Source organism: Castor canadensis, chromosome 15, assembly GCF_047511655.1.
Source record: "Castor canadensis chromosome 15, mCasCan1.hap1v2, whole genome shotgun sequence".
NCBI lineage: Eukaryota > Metazoa > Chordata > Mammalia > Rodentia > Castoridae > Castor > Castor canadensis.
The window spans coordinates 83,031,440-83,053,057 of NC_133400.1; the positions used below are offsets into that span (position 1 = coordinate 83,031,440).

Here is a 21,618-nt window from a genome sequence, read left to right on the forward strand (position 1 = left end):
GAGCTCTCCCATGCTCATGGATTGGTAGAATCAACATAGTAAAAATGTCTATACTCCCAAAAGTAATCTACATGTTTAATGCAATTCCCATCAAAATTCCAATGACATTCATCAAAGAGATTGAAAAATCTACTGTTAAATTTATATGGAAACACAAGAGGCCACGAATAGCCAAGGCAATACTCAGTCAAAAGAACAATGCAGGAGGTATCACAATACCTGACTTCAAACTATATTACAAAGCAATAATAATAAAAACAGCATGGTACTGGCACAAAAACAGACATGAAGACCAGTGGAACAGAATAGAGGATCCAGATATGAAGCCACACAACTATAACCAACTTATCTTTGACAAAGGAGCTAAAAATATACGATGGAGAAATAGCAGCCTCTTCAACAAAAACTGCTGGGAAAACTGGTTAGCAGTCTGCAAAAAACTGAAACTAGATCCATGTATATCACCCTATACCAAGATTAACTCAAAATGGATCAAGGATCTTAATATCAGACCCCAAACTCTTAAGTTGATACAAGAAAGAGTAGGAAATACTCTGGAGTTAGTAGGTATAGGTAAGAACTTTCTCAATGAAACCCCAGCAGCACAGCAACTAAGAGATAGCATAGATAAATGGGACCTCATAAAACTAAAAAGCTTCTGTTCATCAAAAGAAATGGTCTCTAAACTGAAGAGAACACCCACAGAGTGGGAGAAAATATTTGCCAACTATACATCAGACAAAGGACTGATAACCAGAATATACAGGGAACTTAAAAAACTAAATTCTCCCAAAACTAATGAACCAATAAAGAAATGGGCAGGTGAACTAAACAGAACTTTCTCAAAAGAAGAAATTCAAATGGCCAGAAAACACATGAAAAAATGCTCACCATCTCTAGCAATAAAGGAAATGCAAATTAAAACCACGCTAAGATTCCACCTCACCCCTGTTAGAATAGCCATCATCAGCAACACCACCAACAACAGGTGTTGGCGAGGATGCGGGGAAAAAGGAACCCTCTTACACTGTTGGTGGGAATGTAGACTAGTACAACCACTCTGGAAAAAAATTTGGAGGCTACTTAAAAAGCTGGACATCGATCTACCATTTGATCCAGCAATACCACTCTTGGGGATATACCCAAAAGACTGTTACTCCAGAGGCACCTGCACATCCATGTTTATTGCGGCACTATTCACAATAGCCAAGTTATGGAAACAGCCAAGATGCCCCAGCACTGACGAATGGATTAAGAAAATGTGGTATCTATACACAATGGAATTTTATGCAGCCATGAAGAAGAACGAAATGTTATCATTCGCTGGTAAATGGATGGAATTGGAGAACATCATTCTGAGTGAGGTTAGCCTGGCTCAAAAGACCAAAAATCGTATGTTCTCCCTCATATGTGGACATTAGATCAAGGGCAAACACAACAAGGGGATTGGACTATGAGCACATGATAAAAGCGAGAGCACACAAGGGAGGGGTGAGGATAGGTAAGACACCTAAAAAATTAGCTAGCATTTGTTGCCCTTAATGCAGAGAAACTAAAGCAGATACCTTAAAGCAACTGAGGCCAATAGGAAAAGGGGACCAGGAACTAGAGAAAAGGTTAGATTAAAAAGAATTAACCTAGAAGGTAACACCCACGCACAGGAAATCAATGTGAGTCAATGCCCTGTATAGCTATCCTTATCTCAACCAGCAAAACCCCTTGTTCCTTCCTATTATTGCTTATACTCTCTCTACAACAAAATTAGAGATAAGGGCAAAATAGTTTCTGCTGGGTATTGAGGGGGGGAGCGGGAGGGGGTGGAGTGGGTGGTAAGGGAGGGGGTGGGGGCAGGGGGGAGAAATAAACCAAGCCTTGTATGCACATATGAATAATAAAAGAAAAATGAAAAAAAAAATAAAATACCATGTTCTTGTGGATCTACTAAGGACAAAAGGAAAGGAAAGGAGCCTAGTTTCTTGGTGAGTTAAAGTTAGGAAAGGATTTATTGATTTACTTTGTGTGGTACTGGGGTTTGAACTCATGGCTTCACGTTTGCTAGGCAAGTGACTGAGCCTAGCAAACTCAAGCCATGACCATGGCCCTTTCTGCTTTAATTATTTTTTGGATAGGGTCTCGGCATCTTTGACTAGGGTTAGACTTGGGCTACAGTCCTCCTACCTATGCCTCCCATATCGCTGGGATGACAGGAGTGTGGCACCATGCTCAGCTTATTGATTGACATGTGGTCTCACTATTTGCATGGGCTGTCCTCAAATGATGATCCTCCCATCTCTGCCTCCTGAGTAGCTGGGATTATAGGGGTGAGCCACCACACCCAGGTCAAAAAAAGGATTTTGAAATAAGAATTGTGAAACAACAGACGACAAATTAGGTTGTAAAGTCTTCCTCCCTTCTAAAAATGTGATGATGAGCCCCCTGGACAGGCTATTTCATTAGCAGCTTTGTGAGAAATTTGTGAAAAGGAACAATGAAAATTTAGGGTTGCTTATCTTCACATACAAAAGGTTTGGACTGTGGTGGACACACCTGTCTATTAGTGTTTCTGACCCTTGTACTCTTTACCAATGTTCCTGAAGCATGACTTATTTTATACATCAACCCCCTTAAATAATCTACAAATTATATATCACTGTGGGTACTCAAATATGAGAAAGCCAGTTTTTCCAGGCCTAAAGAATTATGGTTGAGAATAACATTGCAATTCCCTGCCTGGTATGGTGGCACATGAGGAGGCTGAGGAAGATGGATTGAGAGTTTGAGGCCAGCTTAGATTACATAGTGAGACCCTATGAAGGAAGGAAGGAAGGAAGGAAGGAAGGATGAAAAGGAGGGAGGGAGGAAGGGAAAGAGGGAGGGGCGGAGAAAGGAAAAAGAAATTTCCATCCCAGTCTTAGAACCATTTTTTCCTTTCAGATTTCCTGTCTCTACTTTCTCACCATCGATCTACCTGTGGCTCATGTACACAAGTGCACTGCAAGGTCTTTTCTAGGTTGGCCTCATGAGCGCTTATGTTGGGTAAACAACTCCAAGAAAAGCCAGGTGTCTGTGACTCACGCCTGTAATCCTAGCTACTTGGGAGGCTGAGATTGAGAGAATTATGGTTCCAGGCCAGCCTGGGGGAAAAAAGTTTGTGAGATCCCATCTCAATGGTAAAAAGTTGGGCATGGTGGCTAGCACTTGCCCCATCTCAGTGACAGCTGATAGCCAGAAGCATAAAACAGGAGGATTGTGGTCCAGGCTGACCTGAACAAAAAGTGAAACCCAATCTCCAAAATAACCAGAGCAAAAAGGACTAGAGGTGTGGCTCAAGCAACAGAATACCTGCCTAAGAAGTGTCTCCCTTGCACGTGTGAAGCCCTGAGTTCAACCCCACCAAAAAAACCCAAAACAGCAAAAAAGCCAAAAAAGCTATACAACATTATTTCATGTCAGCATCACTCCCCCAGGAGGCAAGCAACCCATATGTCTTCCATCGGCCCTTTTAGACCCACTCTGCCCTGTGCCCTGGAGGCTGATCTGAGTGGACAGGTGAATGAAATGGCACTGTCAACACCAATGGGCACTAGCCAATGGGCATCAGAGTGGAGATGGCAGAAGAGGAGGGAAATCCAGGACAGGGTGTCTATTGCCCTGGTCTCTCTCATCCAGCTTGCTGGTTGTACTTCTGGATGGAAGGCTGCTGCTTCTCTCTCTGGTTCAGACTCTACTGTATCCTCTCTTGGTAACCCATTCTTCCCTCCACTCATCCCTTTGGGTCTATGGGTATTTTATAGCTCGAAGACTACAAAGCCCAGGTCATGTGCTAGTAATTGTGGACTTCTCACACTACCCCTATGTGTACATTCCTGTACCATCCCATTCTAAAGGCAAAGAAGGTAGCAGGCAGCGAAGCCAGGACTCAAGCCTTTTCTTCTGGTTCAGCTCTGTGTTGTTCACTATTGTGCCTAGTCACTAAAGGGAAGGAGACTTGAGGATCGAACCTTCCGCCTCCATCTTGACTGTAAATTCTCTGTGTAGGTCAGCTGATCACAACCGTTCCCCTCATCTGGAAGGAGAACACTAGGATGGGACCCCAGCTTTCCAACCCTACCTCACTCACTCTGGGGCTCGCAGAGATATAGAGGTGGTTTCCTGCACACAGGACACTTTTTGGTTTTGGACCAATGTAAAGCTGTGCACTTTACCTGGGCTGGTCTTCCCTTGAATCTGGCATGCCCTTGAAGACTAGTTGGGGTGTTACAAGGAAGACCCAACCTCTCTCTGCAATGTACTCCCACTGCAGTGGGCAGGGCTCCATGATACCACTGCCTCCACTAGCCACAGCTCTGACCTGTCCATGCCCAAGGCAGGTCCATGTCTGACCTTTGCCTTTGGATTCTCAGTGCTCTAGCTCATGCAATATAAATGCTTCGATGAATGCACACTCTAGAAGTGGCTGCCTCATGGGCTGCCGAGTGTCCTGGCTGGGGCTTGAAGCAGAGATAAACACCTGAGATGCAGGATAGCCCATCACCGCCCCAGCCCACGGTGATCTAAAGTACCACCTAACCCGTCTCCCTACTCCTGCATGTTCCCCCTACAGGAGGGAGTGGAAAGCAGCCACACTCCATTCAGACATTCCTGAAGACTCCAGTGTGCAGGCCTGGATTTGACGACAAATGGCCTACCTTTGTGGAGAGAAAGTTGTATGGTTTGGGTTACCCAAAATGGCACTCCTGGACCTGCTCCAGAAAGGAGATTTTCTTTGGAGAAGGCTTTTAAGGTAAATGGATGTGAAAATCAGCAATGGGCAACTGTGACTGATCTGACAGTGAGCAGCTTTTCTTGGAAACTGAAATGGCATAATAGCATAAAAGCCTCTGTTGAGAGGCCCTGTGCATGCACCATGGTCATTATCCAGCATTAAGTTATGCTCTTCTGCTTGTTTGCACTTGGCCATGTGTCTGTATCCCTGCCGAAGTGGAGGTCCACCAAAAGGATGTTCAAATTATAGCAATGTCTTTGACCCTTTCTGTTCCTTTATTTCCAAAATTCACCCCAGGTGCTCATGTTCTTGCATACCTCTTCCCCTCTCTGAATTGTGTCCTTAAGGTTCTGTTTTTCCACATAGCTTTTGGTTAAAAAGTTAAATGCAGAAGGGACAAGAAGCTGGTATCACAGTGGTGGTGGGAAAAGTGCCAGCCACATCTGACAGCAGGCAGTGACTTTTAAATTTAAATTTGGCTGGATTTTATCATTCTTTTTGTTTTTGGGGTAAGTACACTTCACATGAGGACCATCCTCACTTAATATTTAAGAGTGTATTGCATTATTGTTGACTCCTATGTTAGGATATGAAGTGTGCCCTGAAAAAGCTTAGTCCCCAGCTGATGGTACTACTGAGATATGACTGGATCATAAGGGGGCTAGCCTATCAATGGATCAATAGATTAATCAACTGATGAATTCATAGCTGAATGGGCTGTTAAGAGGTGGTGCTCAGTTGGAGGCAGTAGGACACTCGGGTGTGCCTTTCAAGGGTATATCTTGTCCTTGTCCCATCCTTTCTCCCTTTCTGCCTCTTGCCCATCATGAGGTAAGTGCTCTCTTCTAGCATGTGCTCCCCGCCATGATGCTCTGCCTCATCACAGGCCCAGAAGCAACAGAGCCAAGAGACCATTGACTGAAATCTCTGAAACCATGAGCCAAAATAAATCTTTCCTCTTTTTAATTTGTTTTCTTGGGTATTTTGTCACAGTGTGAACAATGACTAACACATTGACCAGAGTGACAATGTGTACAGCAGATCTCTAGAGCTTATTAATCTAGCTTAACTGAAGGATGGCGCCCTTGGTTACTATACCCTCTTTCCCCCACCCTCCCCTGGTCCTGGAAAGTACTCTTTGGATCCTATCAGTTGACACTTAGACCTCATATAGTGGAATCATGCAGTATTTACTTTACTGTGATTGTCTTGTTTCCCTTGCATGTCCTCAAGTGTCACCCATGCGGGAGCATGTTGCAGAATTTCGCCTTTTTGAGGCTGACTAGTAGTTCTTCATTGTGGGTATTGCTGTATTTCATTTACCCATTCAGTTGCTGATGGACACTGGGACTGCTTCCACCTTTTGGCTATTGTGAATGGCGCTGCTCTGAATGTGGGAGGGCTAGAGCTCTTCCAGCACTGACTTTTAATTCTTTTGGAATATCAGGATTGTATGGCTAACACGATTAATTTTTTGGAAGAACATCCATAGTGTCTCCCACAGTGGCTGTGCCACTGTATCATCACCAATACTTACTGTTTTCTGTTTTCATTTCTCCAAAGACATACAAATGGCCCTCAAGTTTGTGGGGAAAATGACTAATGTCACTAAACATCAGGGAAATGCAAATGAAAAGAACAACATAAATGACCTCACGCCTAGGTTAGGATGGCCCTAATCAAAAAGTATTTTCTTATAGCAGTTCACACACATTTTACTAGTGCCTGCTATATTTTGTCTCCTTTAAAACTCACATTGAAGTTCACTTATGCTGTGATGGTGTGAAGATGTGGAACCTTTAGGAGGAGATGAGGTTGGGATTGATGACTGCCCTGATCTCAGGAGTGGGCTCCGACACAAGTGTAAGTTCACCTCCGCTCCAGTCTGTCTTCTGCACTTGCCTGAGATGACACCGCACCATGCTCTCCAGCACCATGCTTCCCAGCCTCCAGAACTGTAAGCCAAATAAACTTTACCTAGTCTCTGGTATTCTTCTATAGCAGCAGAAAATGAACTAGTATAGTGTCTCAGGGATACTAGCATTCATCTTCAATCATTTATTTTGTACCTGCTATATCCCAAGTACTGGAGAGAGACATAAAGAGACAGCAATGACACTGGTAGTAACAACCACAGAGCTATACAGAGGCTATCATGGGAATACAAAACCTGGGCATTGAACCCCTGTTGTTTGGTGGTAGAAGAGGAGGTGGATGCCTGTGCTTTGTCTCAGAGGATGAGCAGGAGTTTTGCAGAGAAACAGGGGATGTGCAGGCAAGAGTGGCTGACCAACGATAAGGGCACAGAGGGATGATGGAGCAGTTTGGTCAAGAATAACATACAAGTGAGCTGGGGGAAATAGGTAGTGGAGAGGCTGTGGAAGGCCAAGTTCCCCATGCTAATGGGGGTGGTCTCTTCTGCAGGGGACAGGAAGCCCAGAGAGGTGCAGATGGAGCAGCAATGAGGGCAGCTGGCTTTGCAGTGGAGGGGCTGGGCTCCAGGCAGAAAGACAAGTTAGAGCCAAATAGCTGGTGAAGAGGAGGGAGGTGGTGTTTGGAACAGATTCCAGACATCACTCAGAGGTCACAGGGGTCACCAGCATGGGGGACACGCTGTAATCCATGCTGGTGAAGGATGCAGGATGAGGAGTGGGTCTGGGGTCTTGTATGTGTTAATCATAATGCCTGGCAACCCTGATGCTCCTTTTGGTGGACATGGCCCACCTCAGGGAGGTGGCTCCAGGCAGTTCTTGGTAGGTAGGTGAGGGTGGGGGCTGACCCAATACAGGGTGACGGCAAGGTGGCCTGACATCAGTGGTGACTAGTCCTAGTCACTAGACTAGATCTAGTCACTAGATCCTGTCCGCATTTGGACTGAAGACTGAGCAAGGACTGGGAGAAGGGGAAGGCTAAAAGCAGGAGTTAGGAAGACCTCAGCTCAGAGGCAAGGCTGTGAGAGAAGCCATGTCAGGCTGCATCAGCATTGTGGATTCCACCTCATTCCACACCAAGCTGTGCAACAACTCCCTTTCCCTTGCAGTGAATGGAGTGAATCTGTCCTTTGCAAAACTGAAAGTCCCAGCCTCTCATGAAGTATAAGACAGACATTGCATTTGGGCTGTGGAGAGCTGGGCCAGGTGTGTGCAAAGGATCCCCATGAAGATAGCCAGCAGGCAGTTGGAGACAGAGGCCTGAAACCAGGGCCAGGGTATAGCCTAGGATTGCTAAGTGAGAGCCATCAGCATCTGCGCTGTAGCCTGGAGAGTGACTTAGCTCACTTGGTGCCACTGCAGATCTGAGATGGAGCTATAGACAGGCCCTCCACAGATCTGATCTGGCCCCCAGATGAGTGCTTGGGCAGCAGTGATTAAAGACAAATGTGACTTTGAATGACCATTGATAGGAGTTGCTCTAACCAGTTTTCCACAGTCCCCACTGTCTTGGGATATACAGTGTGGTTGTCTGGGGATTGGGAACCAGAATTTAGATTTCCTGAGAGCTTAGCCTACACTGGATCACTGGGTAAGAATAAGAAGAGCTGGTTTATCCGTTTCTTTGCATGTGACAGCAAGTTTCGGCACGAGTGACCTGGCTGGAGCACATTATGTCATCACATTAGCCATCTACCTGCTCAGCTGGGGACTCTGAGTGAAGGCTGAGGAAGAAACTTAGAGCAGCATTAGTTGCTGTTGGGCTGGTCAGGCTCCAACAGACAGAGCCTCTGGCCAGAGACGAGCAACTGCTGGTTAGGCAGTTCTCTGGTTGTCACCAAAGGCTGATTGAGCATCGACTACGTCCCAAGCATGGAATAAGATGGTCACAGTCTTTATTACCATGGCATTTCCATTACAGCAGGGGGGACAAGAGAAGGAATCCTTAATACTAAATTCCAAAATAAACAGGAAATATAAAAAATAGTTGGGAAAGGTTAATTTGGAGATATCTGGTCAGGGGAACCTACACCATTTCAACCTCAGTCTAGAATATTCCTTTCCAGACACTGTTCTCTGCTGGGGACGCTATTCTCCCAGCTCACAGGAATGACCTTCTCCCTTGCAAAGCAGTATGTGTGTTCAGTGATGTTTTTCCTGACCCCATCCAGGTGCCAGGACAGGGATCCCTGGCCTCTCCTCTGAGTTCTTTCAGCTTCCCAGGCCCCTTCATTATGGCATACATGCTGGTTTCTGTTTGTCTACATCCCATCGTCTCCTCTGTTAGACGCTGAGCTCCCTTAAGGTAGCAATGCTGTCGCATTCATTTTTGCAATCCCAGGACCTGTCCCAGTACACAGTACATGATGAGCAAAAATTTGTTGGATGAGTGGGTCCTTAAATGCTCCCTCTTTTATGGACTGACATCCCTGTCCTGCTCAACCCTCTTCAAACTTTTCCCATTCTTCATGATCTAGTTCAAGTTTCACTCCTTCCTTGGGTCTTCTCAAGAAATTTTAAGAGATTACATCTTATGATTGTGGTCTTGATGTTTCTCTTTCCACTTTGATGATGAGTTCCTGGAAGACAGGGGCTGTGTCATATACAGTATTTCCTTTATATCTTTCATTAGCAACTGGCAAATTTAATGGATATTTGTTAATTAATTGTTCTTTGATGAACAGGGAAGGCTTTACATGAAACATTTACACTTGAGTGTGCATATGTGTGTGTGCAGTGTATATATACATGTGTATGCAACAACACGTACTTAAGAAGTAGGATTGGGCTGGCATGTGGCTCAGTGGTAGAGGACTTGTCTAGCACAAATGAAGTCTTGAGTTTGATACTTAGCACTGCATAAAAAAATAGAGGGTTCAATGCCCCCAAATGGATGCCAAAGTGTAATAATTTTTCAGTTACTTTGGCAGTGAAGCCTCCCAATGGCCAATATTGTCAGTTATATATGACATCCTTCAAGGCAGACCAGACTGAGCACTGCAAACCTTCAGCACACATTCCCTGAGCTGGCATTTGTCCGGTGCCCGACACTTTCTTCCATGCATCCATTTCCCTCCCAGGAGTTCCTCTCATCAGCAAAACTACCCCTCCGAGGACACAACTCACAGGGGATAGCTCCTACTCCTTGCCTTAGACCTTGACCCAGAAGCTAAAAGGATGTCTTGATAGTTGAAGAAGTAGCCACAGTCATGGGATTTTTTTTTTTTCTTTTCTGGAGCTCAGAAATCTTTACTCCTCATGCAGGACACTGGGAAAGCAAGTCCCAGAGAGATGAGAAGATGGTCTCAGGGCCACAGCCAGTGGCTTGGGGAAAAAAAAGCCACCCCAATCTAATTCTACAGGTATTTATGGAGCACCAATGTGGTGTGAAGTGCTGATGGCATAGCAGAGAATAAGACAGCTGAGTCTTCCTCCCAGAGTTCAGTTTTACTGCATGGACAAGTGGGATGTTTGCTTTTCTATAGTTAGAACGCCATGGTAGCTGTGTCCCCAGAAGTTAGTAGCAGGAGCCACAATGGCATCTCCTGAGCATTCGCTGCGTGCCAGGCACTGGGCTACATGATGAACACAGATTGTCTCATTAATGTATATTTAGGAGGTAAGTTTTTCAATCTTCAATTTCCCTATGAGGAGATAAATACGTGAGCGCATCGGCAACTTGCTCCCACCTAAAGGGCAGAATAAAGATAATTCTTTGTGAAACTCCTTCCTGGAGTAAGTCATATTAACCTTCAGGCATCTTGCCAGATATAGCACTGCAAAGATGGGGACAGAGCATATATACCCTCTTTCTAAATCTGCCTCTCAATTGGGAGTGTCATGATTTTTGTACATTATAGATTTGGAAAGAGAGCTGGAGACAAGGCCATGTGACCTGCCGAAGAAAGGAAAAACCAGCTCAGGTGCCTGCAGTGATAAAAATCAATGCCCAATGCTCTCCCCAGCCTGTCTTACTGCAAGACAGATTGGGGGAAAATGACTAGGCCCATTATGACCTGTCTGGGAGAGAGGGACTGGAGAAAAATGAACCGTGTCTATATTGAACCAAATTCCAATATGGTCATGTCAAATTGCCTGCATTTAGTGCTAGGATCCTGTGCTGAGCTGTGAGGGGAAGTAAGGAAGAAAAAGTCTCCTGACAAGATCTGTGGAGTCCAATGGAATAGGGAAGAAATTCAGGCATGTCTCATTGATAGGGGAATAGGGAAATAAAGTGACATACGTAATCAGATTTTCTAAGTACCCATGAAATGTGTTTCTGAGGGGCTGAAACTTATTTTAAATATTTTACATAATATATTTGAATGCAACAAAATGGTGGCCTAGAACTCCCTGTTTAAGTCTAACCCAAGTAGAAAGGCTCTAAGGAGAATGAAGTGATTTTTCCAGGGAAGGTTTGTGTTGTTCACTGAGGGAGGATTCCAGTTTTGCTCTTGAAGTGATTGAGTACATGATGCTGTAGTGTGAAGGCTGAATGTTCCCCCGTGGCCCCATGTACTTAAGGCTTGGTTCCTAAGCAGTGCTACTGGGAGTTTTGTGGGAACTTTTGGTGGTGGGGCCTAGTGGGAGGTCTTTAGGTCACTGGGCACATGCTCTAGAAGACGATTGTGGGACCCTGGTCTCTTCTTCCTTTTCTTCCTGGCTATGAGGTGAGTATTTCATTCCACCATATGCTCCCTGCTGTTGCCATCTGTCACCCCCGACTAGAGGCTCAAAGCAATTGATTTGCTCAATTTTGGAACCTCTAAAACTGTGAACAAAAAATAAACCTTTTCTCTTCAAAAGTTATTCATCTTATGTGTTAATTATAGTGACAGAAAGCTGATTGACACACATAGTTTTCAGTGTGGAATTTAGAGAAAAGGAGACAGAGATTCAAATCCTGGCTTCAAGTACTGTTTGAATGACACTGGGGCAATTATTTATCCTTTCCAAGTCTCAGTTTATTTTGTGAATGGGAACAACAATCCTACCTTGTGGAGATGTTGTAATATACATACTATACACAAAGAGATATACTATATAAAACACATAGGTAGCTGACAGACAGATAGACAGATAGAGGGACAGAAGGGCAGATGGGCAAATGGATATATAGATAGTAGAAATATAACATGAAATGCCAGGCACACAGCAATCATTATATGCCAGCTCCCATACCCTATTCCCTTCTTTCTTCTTCTTTCACAGCCCAAGTCCATCTAATCTTTCTCAAGTTCCTCAGCTAAAAGCTTGTGGAGGGGAGAGATCTGCTCAGCACCAGGAACAGCAATGCCAGGGGCAAACAGGGAGGCAATGAACCCAGAGGGCTTTGTCCTATGTCCCACCCTCTATTCATGAAGATGAAACAATAGATTTTTAGGTTGTGCAAAATCTCAGAGTGATCCATTAACAACTGTACATCCCCACTGAAGCTTCTACCTGCGAGGAAAAGGAGGGTTAGAATGTTCCCCTGGTCCTTATTTTTGTGTCTTCTGTTGTGACTATGACGACAGAAGGTATAGGCATGTTTTTAAACTTGGAATGTTGTGTGCCAATATTCTGAGCATCTGGCCAAGGCATCCTCAATACTAAGAACAGCTCAAGCCTTCCCGAGAACTGTTAGTCAAAGGCACGCTTGTTAAGGAAGAATACTTGTATGTAATTATGTAAAAATGACTGAAACATCAAACCCCATGTTTACTGCACACGAGAGAAGCCACATCAGGCCAACCCAGGCCCAGTGGGTCCCTGAAAAGCAGTAGCAAAATCTACCATATCTGAACATCCTTCCTTTGGACACTGGAGTCTGTCTGACAAACAGAGACCACTGGGTGGCCATTTTTTGCCCTTCAGAAGTCTTAGCCCTTGGTAGGAATTCAACAAGGGTTTATTCAGTGTATGTTGGGAGCCTGGATTAAGGAATATGAGCACTTTTTTGTTGTTTGCAGTGCTGGGAATCAAAGTCAGGGCCTTTCACATGCTGGACAAGTGCTGTACCTCTGAGCCATGTCCCCAGTCCTGGAATCTGAGTTTTATTCATGCTCCTTTGGATAATATGATAGACTTTTAAAAATAATAAAGAAATGCTTTTAACGCTGATAAATCTTTTGTACTCAGTCCCAAAGTCCACTTAGTGAGCAAAACAGATTTGCGCATGGTAGCTGGCTTTGAGAGGAGAGTGACCAATGAGGCCTGAATCATTTCACGGACACACTCCCATTACTTTGGTGACCATCTATTCGATTTGAAAGCAGTGCATTCCCAGGGCTTTCTCCTGGCAAATTTAGAAGAGAGCAGGCTGGAGAACACAGGAGCGTGCTATCAATGGAAATATAATGGATAAATGCCTGCCTCATTCCCTGGAGTTTAAGGCCTTGAAAACTAAGAATGGGTACACAGATGAGGAAATGATTTGGGAAGAAAGGGAAGCGGCTCCTAGAGGGGAAGAGGAAATGCATTGCTTAAAGTTTATGCACAGCTGGAACTGAAGACTGGGTCCTGGGAAGATGGGGTGGAGGATGGAGAAAACGCCTCCCCCCCCCCCCATCAGCATGAGAAGTGAGCAGCGTCATCTGTCTGGAGCCAATGCTCTTCAGTTTTGCATTCACCATGTGAGGATCACCTGGAGAAAGTCTGGGGCAATCTGCAGTGAAATCACTGATTTCGCCAATCACTGATCCTCGTGATTGGCGAAACACATGGACTCAGTTCATGCTAGCTGTGCAACTGAGGCACAATTCGGACAAAGAGGAGGAGTGAGGAGAACTTCCCACAGCCAGGAGCTCAGCGTGGCTTTTGGCAGTGAAAGTTAGTTCTCATGAGTAATGGATTTCAGGTCAAAGCACCATGGGGTGCAGACATCCAGTGGGGAGGTGATTAACGCCCAGCTCTCACCAAGAATGCTGCTACCTGGGAGGATTTCCTAATTAGATTTTTGCATCTAGACTCTGCCTTCCTTCTGCACAGTTGGGTTCTTTCTCCCTCCCTGACTGCCTTCTTTCTTCTTTCTCTCTTCTTCCTTACTACCCTCACTTCCTCCTCTCTCCATCCTTCTAGTTTGGATTGTCAGGCAGTCAGGTATCTACATAGACTAGTAATTGCCTTTGGGAGATGCCTGTGCTCTGCACCCCCTTGCCCCTTGCTGCATCTCCCACTATCCTTGCCCTCCTTTCAGCTCCCATGGTGCACTTTGCAGATTGAATGGACACAAGCCTGAGATGAGAAGCCAGAAAGAGCACTGTGTTATATGGAGTTGAATCATGGGCTTCCCTCCCACTGCTACCCTCCAACAGAAGTGCTGGTGTGAGCTGGAATCTCTCCCTTTTCATGTCAATCTCTACTCTGCTTAGTTGCAAATCCTGCTCAGTGCTGGTTACTGGGCCCCTCACTGTGGCCTGGGCATTTTCCTATGCATAGTTTTTTTGCATGTGTGGTACTGGGGATTGAACTCAGGACCTTACACTCTATCACCTGAGCCATGTCCCTCGTCCTTTTTAGTTTGTTTTTTCAGATAGGGTCCCTCACTTTTGTCTGGGGCCAGCCTTGGACTGTGATCCTCCTACCTCTGCTTCCCATGTAGCTGGAATTAGAGGTGTGAAACACCACACCCAGCTGTTTTGTTTTTTTCTGCATATATCCATTGCCTCCTTCCTGCCTCCCTACTGTTGCTATGCATGCCTTATAGTAAATACTTAAAAACACAATAAAGACTTCTTTTAATTCTTCTGAGTGCTTATGAATCAAAGATCCTGAGATTTTTCGATTCAGAGATTATTTTTCCCAACCATCCTCAAGTTTTAGGTAGGTACACTTGGATCAACTCTTTCAGACTATATTTTAAAAATCACATTTCAAATTAAATGACCCATCTTTTTGTGAAACACAGGAAGCACATCAGATCCTTAGGTAACTGGGTTTTATTTTTTAATTTTTATTTTATTCATATGTGCATACAATGTTTGGGTCATTTCTCCCCCCCTTGCCCGCCCCCGTCCCTCTCGATACCCGGCAGAAACTATTTTGCCCTTATCTCTAATTTTGTTGAAGAGAGAGTATAAGAAATAATAGGAAGGAACAAGGGTTTTTGCTAGTTGAGGTAAGGATAGCTATACAGGGAGGGTAATGGGGTCTTGAGGGATAAACCACCACAATCTATGTGATGGTCTTGAAGGTGCTATTTGGGGACAGAGCTGTTCCCTCTGCCTGGCCTCTTCTGGCATATTCCTATCTGACCTCCAAATGCAGATGGCTGTCACTTGTCTGTGATGCTTCCTCAGGCCTCAGGCAGTTCATGGCTCAGTCCCAAGCCACCTCATGACAGCCAGCAAGACTGGACTGTAATCTATGTGCTTACTATCTGTCGCCTCCTGAGCCTTCAAGGCCAGGGAGGTAATGAATCCATCTCTGGCACCCCCACCATGGTGCCTGACATATATTAGGCTCAATAAATGCTTATAAAATGAATGCCTGTCAATCCCCTGCTCTCCTTTCTCCAGGCTAAATATTCTAAATAGCTGCTACATAAATGATAGTTTCTAGGAGATGACAATAAGAAAGTCAGGAAGTAAAATATTTTTCCATCTAGCCTGAAGCTATGACAGTTAGAGTGCAAAAATGACATATGTTAGGTACTCCCTTCCAGCTTCTCCTGATGTGCCCTCTTCACTTCAGGGCCCCTGCAAGGCAATGCCACAGATACTGGTGGATACCACCCTGCCTGAAGTCAGTGGCATGGAGTAGCTCCCATTACCATCTAAAACGCAGACTTTCTGTGCCTCAGTTGCACTGTTGTCTACTCCCTCACTGCTGTGCACACCCTGCACTCACTCAAGAGTATTTTGAGGGGATGGGGTAAACCCACTGGCACACATAACTAATCTCCTCCCTTCCCCAAAGCAGGGGACAGTTACCTATCTACAAACAAATCAGCCACACAGTCCTCATGTCTGAGACTAACACTTTGGAGACTCACAGCCCATGGATGGTATTTAGCATCCATGGGATCCGCTCCACACAGAGAACAGAGGGGAGCTGAGGGACCTTTCTGACAGTTCTTGGAGAACAGCCAAACTGAAATGCAATCAATGAACCAAATCAGCAAATCTGACAATTTTAATCAACAACCCATGTGGCTAAACTCAGAAGGATGATGCTAGAATGATAGAAGGAAAGGGCAGGTGGTTGGTGGTTGGTCTTTAAAGCAGAAGAAAGGAGAGTTGAAGAATAATTGATCAGTATTGGCCACTCTGACCAAACAAGAGAAAGAGCTGTGCTACTGGGCAGAAATTTCCTTCTGCTGAAAAGGGTGACTGAAGACTAACACAGCCTCTCTAAACACATCTCGAGCCACCAACTCCACTCCCTAACTGCTTGTCTAGAAGGAAAACGCCTGTTTTTAATTGGTTTCTCATGGAGCATTGCCTCTAGAGGAGAGAACATGATTATTTGTTGACATGCAAATCCAATGACTTCATGAATCACAGAGCTCATTGTGATTTAGTAAACGAAAACTACAGTTAAAAATTTTTTTTTAGTCCAGTCAGTGTGAATCCATTCACAGGAATCACCTGAGAAAAATGAATAAATGGGTCTAATTTTGTGCCTAAGTTTCTAAAGCCAAAATCCAGACCATGGGCCCAGGTTGGCTGAATGAGGCGATGTGACCCGTCTTGCAAAGCTAAGAACAAGAGAACGACTGCCAGCTGGCAATGGCAGCAAATGTTCTTACTCAGATTAACACAGCTCACATTGAGAAGTGCTGTTGCCACGCTCCAGGCTGGGGCCAGGCGCCATGACTATGCTGTATTCTCTCCATGGTTGCCTGATCTCATGTTCCCATCCTAGACCATATGCATTTGATAAAGAGCCATCTGTGAACTGTTCAAAGGATGGGGACAGCCTTGGCAAGGATCATCCTTTGTCTCAGGATGGACCTAGCATGCAAATGAGGCAGGCCCAGCTCACTCTTAAAGAGCTCAGTACACAGGACAACACAACATGTGTGTGAACAATGTAGGGAAGAGGTAAGGGGATTGCTGCAAGTATTTTGCCTAGAGTTTCTTCTAGACAGAGGTCAGATGTCATGGCCAAGTTCATCCAAGACTCTCCAACCTACACTCATGCCTCTGACCTGCCTGTGTCAGTTTGGAAAAGAGAGTCTCCTAGGACCTTTCTCAATTTTTATATAAGCAACAAGTCACTGTGTTTCTCTTTAGTATGTCACATCCCTAAGGTATCACTTAGGGAAATGATCACTAAACAGTATTGAAGTTGTGACTTGTCATCACCAAACTGAGTTGGTTTTCGAGATGCTCATTTGCTCTTGAAAAGGGAAATTTATTTTCTTGAACCTTGTGCTGTCTTGGCTGGGCCAAGCCAATCACTCTGGATAACAACATACTCCATTTTCTGCCTTTTCTGGTAGCTTATAGCATGTGGGCAAAAATGCTTGTTGCAAACCCTAAACCCCAAAGCAAGATTCCTGGCAGGATAAGAACACATCAAGTGTATTTAAAAATGTGTATTCTTGATAGGAAAAATGATTTCTCCCTCCAAATGATGGATAGTAGAGAAATGAGTGTGGAGACTCATTTAGCAAGTATATAGCACTGGCAAAATGAGGAATGTTTACATTGTGTGCAGACAGGAGAAAATTTGGTGCCATGGCCTGTCCCAGCCACTTTTGCTGCAGTCTAATATCTCACTGTGACAGGCTTATCAAATGAAAATAGTACCATGGTGCTCCAAAAATCTGCAGAGGCAAACCTCTTTTCTGGTCCAGTGGATAGAGAGAACAAGGGGCACGGTGCAATCTCCTGTGGTAGCTGGCTTCCCTGGAGGGCTGCCTGTTGGTCTTGGTCTGCCTCCAGTCTTGCTCATAGTCTTCAGACAATGGATGGACGGGAGACCACGCATGGTAGATTAAGGGGAAGTGGCAGGGGTCTGAGATAGAGTCCCGTAAGTTCTGCCTTTTAGCACTGGTTCCACCTAGTACCAATTCTATGCCATTCACACCAACCTACCCTATAGGGCATTCACAAAGGGTCTTGGTCAGCCCTCCACATGCCTCGACACCCCTTTTCCTGTGTCTGCAATTCCTCCTTGCTTGAATGATCTCTCTTCTTCCTGTTTATGTTAGTGGTGCCTCCCCTGCCTCCCCCCAAAAAAATCCCTATCCTCAGTGATTGCTTTCTTTCATGAATTCCCACCGCTTGCTGTGCAGATCAGACCAACAGCCTCGAATTTGCCATTACAGTGTCAACAGGCAGCATATCTAGAGTGCTTTCTGTATTTTAGGTCCCACGCTGGGTGCTAAAACTATAAAGATAGGAAGCACTTGGTGTTCTCATCAGAGTGACAACAATGCATATGGCTAGACAAGTTGGACTCCATAGTTGAGTGAAAATACTGACAACGTTAAATTCAAACCTGGCAGTTCTCCATGCATAGCCATGTTACGGAGAAAGTTCTACCCAGGAGTTAGTCTGTTTCTCATAGGGTCTGAGCACCTTAGAGAATAAAAGTAAGATGCCCAAAGTTCATTCACTCTCTGCTTCAGGCTGTCAGAAGCACCAAGAGAAACAGAAGCCTAATCTGCCATTTTGAGAGTCTGACACAGTCATGAAATCAACCCAGAGCACTTTCTGGGTCAAGGCTAGTGGTGCCCAGGAAACCATCAAGTGTAAAGCTTATCAAGTTCACACTTAAAATAGAAGTTGAGTAATATGGTGTGCCTTTGCTTAAGGCTATACTTGAACCTTGGAAAACACTGTGTTGTATACTGCAATTCTAAGTGTCTGATGTATCAGTATTTAAGTTATACTTGGATATATGTGCTATATCTCTACCTCAAACTGCCTTTAAACTTTACATGTGCATATGCTAATCAATGGGTCTCTTTAGCCACTCTGGTCTTCATTTCAACATTTTCCTACTTATGGGCCAGGGCAGACATGTTGCCAGTCCATTCCCCACTTCTTCCCTAGAGGAACTGTGATTTCACTTTAGACTTTTCCTTCCTCCAGATTGTTACCTGCTTCACTAGGCCAATCATGATGATTCCAGTTTCTTGCCATTGACTGGTTTAGAAAGATATCAGAGGGCTTGCTCTTGTGTGCACTCTTCCCAACATGTGAGGATAAAGCAAGAAGGTGGTTGTCTGCAAGCCAGGAAGAAGGCCCTCGTCAGGAAGTAAACTGGTGGGCACCTTGGACTTCCTAGCGTCTACCATCATGAGAAATAAATGTTTGCTGTTCAAACCACCTACTCTATGGTACATTGTTATAGCAGCTTGAGGACTAAGACATCATTACTTAGTTTTAAATTGCTTATCCAGCAATTCTAAGAAACATCCACTGATATGCACTGCTGATAACTGTACTAATACCTTCTTAATGTTAGGACTTCATGGAAATAATTACTATACAAACCCAAACTGAGTCTACAGACTTGAGTACAAACTTGAGTCATGGTTCAAGGTTCAAACAGATATAAAGGAATAAACAATCAGAAAGCCAGAAAAAAGACCAATTTTTTTCTCAGTTCCAGAGATGATTTTTCTAGACTACCATTATTAGCAGGTCCCTAGCAGGAAGGGGACTGGCCTGTCATTTATTTCCTTAGCCTTTTACAGTCAAGCTGGAAGAGACAGGACCTCTGATCAGAATTTTTTTTAGAATTTAGGAGCCAGGGTGAGTTACACACGGTGCATGTCCAGTGTCTACTTTCCCAGCTCCCAAATTGATATGCCAAATTGTATATGAGTAAGATTTTATTAGGGGACAGGGTTCATCACTTCATTAGATTCTCAAAAGAGTCTACAACCCACTTCCTCGCAAAAGGATGAGACTACTACAGAGGATGGTCAGCATGCTTTGAAAGGCAAAGCGCTGTGTGAGTACAGTATCATAGCCTTAGTGGTCAGAGAATCAGTCCTTTACCTGTTTCTATAGATGGAAGCCCTACGGTATATTATAGTGGATAAAATTCTCCTGCAAGTGATGGCAAGAATCTACAGGAGCTGCCATCTAAGTCCACAGTAGACTCCAAAAGCTGCCCAGTTCAATGCTGGTATGGAAAGACCATTTGCTTCCCAGACAGTGAGGCAAAGCCAACACAGGGCAGTTGTTTCTAGCATTCCAGGAAGAGAAAGGATGTCACATATACCATATGTTGCCAGAACTTTCTCCAGTCACAATTGCCTCTAGTCAGTCTCTCTGTCTCTCTCTCTCTCTTTCTCTCTCTTTCTGTGATGTTGGTGAGGATTCTGTTTGCTAGAAAGCAGTCCCTTCCTTCAAGATAATAAGATGGGGAAATTCATTTCCTACCAATTATAGGAATTAGTTGGGCCAAATTGACCTGAGTTTATGTCACATAAGCATTAGAAAGCCCAACTGCAAGAAGGAATTGCAATTAAAAATTAGCTTTGGAGTAGACATAAGCAAAACAAAATGTAACAATAAGAAACAACATTGATGGTCTTCAGAACTCCATTTCCTGGGTTGTGAATCTAAGGCATCTGAGAAGAAATGAGGGATCAAAGGCTAAATTTTCATTTTCCTTACATTTTTTTCCTTATGATTTCTTTTAGAGATGTCACAGTGGTTTGTAACCCCTCCCCCTCAAAAAAAAATCTCCCAGCAAGATGGCACCTGAGAAGATTCTCAATGTTATTAGTTATTAGGGAAATGATCATCAAAATCCAAATAGATACCAGTTCCCACCCACGAGGATGGTGAATATCAAAACAAAACAGCAACAATTAAAAAACATCAAGAAGGAAGACTTAAGTGTTGGCATGGTTGTGGAGAAATTGGAACCCTCTACATTATAAAAATGGTGCTGTTGCTATAAAAATCTGTTGGTGGGTCCTCAAAAGTTAGACACAGAATTATAAAGTGATCCAGCAACTCCACTTCTAGATCCCGACACCCAAAAGAATGGAATGCAGGGATTGGAACAGGGATTTGTACATCCGAGGTCATAGAAACGTTACTCACAATGGCCATAAGGTGGAAGTAAGTTCAATGTCCATTAGTGGATGAATGGATAAAAAAGGGTAGTATAAACACAATGGAATATTCTCCTGAAAAAGGAAAGAAATTCTGACCTAAGCTACATCATGGGTAAACCTCCAGGATGTTATGCTAAGTAAAATACATCAGTCACAAAAGGACAAACACTTTACGCCTCCACTTCTACGAGGTCCCTAGAGAAGTGAGACTCATAGATGCGGAAGGGAGACTAGAGGTTCCCAGGGGCTGAGGGAAGACTGTATGGAGAATTACTGTTTAGTAGGTACAGAGTCTCAGTTCAGGATGAGGAAAAGGTGTTGAAAGAGGAAAATGGTGATGAATGTGCAGCACTGACAATATATTTAACGCCACTGAACGGTCCCCTTAAACATGGCCGAAAGGAGAGTGTGTGTTAAGTATATTGTGATACAGTAAAAAGGGGCAAGGGAAGAGAAGCCAAGGTGGAAAGCAGTACTCACAAGATATAGGCAATTACACCGATGGACCAGCAGTCTACGGCTTTGCTGTAGGGTTTCTGGGCAAGGACTTCAGGAGCTGTGGAATGACAAAGAAGAGACACAGGCCATTTAAATGTCTGAGACTGAAGACATTTTTAGGGGGTCTGTATTTGTTTTTCCCTGTTTGCTATTTGAACTGAACCATCTGCGAGTCTAAATTTAAGCAGTGGGTATAGTTCAGTGGGAGAACACATTCATAGCCCTAGGTTCAAGTTCAATGCCCAGCACCAAAGATAAATAAAACAATAATGATATATGATCCATTTCATTTGCTGGCTTTTCTAACACACACTCTCTCTCTCTGTTTGAATATAATCCATCAACCAATTCTTAATAGGTGGCGATTTTGTGGCAGTGCAGGGCTTTGTGAGGTGGGAGACATCACCCTT

General features: G+C 44.2%; 1 protein-coding gene across 4 annotated transcripts in view; it reads right to left on the bottom strand.

The window, feature by feature from the left end:
• Camk1d (calcium/calmodulin dependent protein kinase ID) overlaps positions 1-21,618 on the bottom strand; it is a 389,880-nt gene that overhangs the window by 21,005 nt on the left and 347,257 nt on the right. For all 4 annotated transcript variants that reach the window (XM_074056647.1, XM_074056644.1, XM_074056645.1 and 1 more), the window contains one exon: positions 21,191-21,266. In XM_074056647.1, coding sequence (XP_073912748.1) covers positions 21,191-21,266 — 76 coding nt within the window. The remainder of the gene's footprint in view (positions 1-21,190; positions 21,267-21,618) is intronic.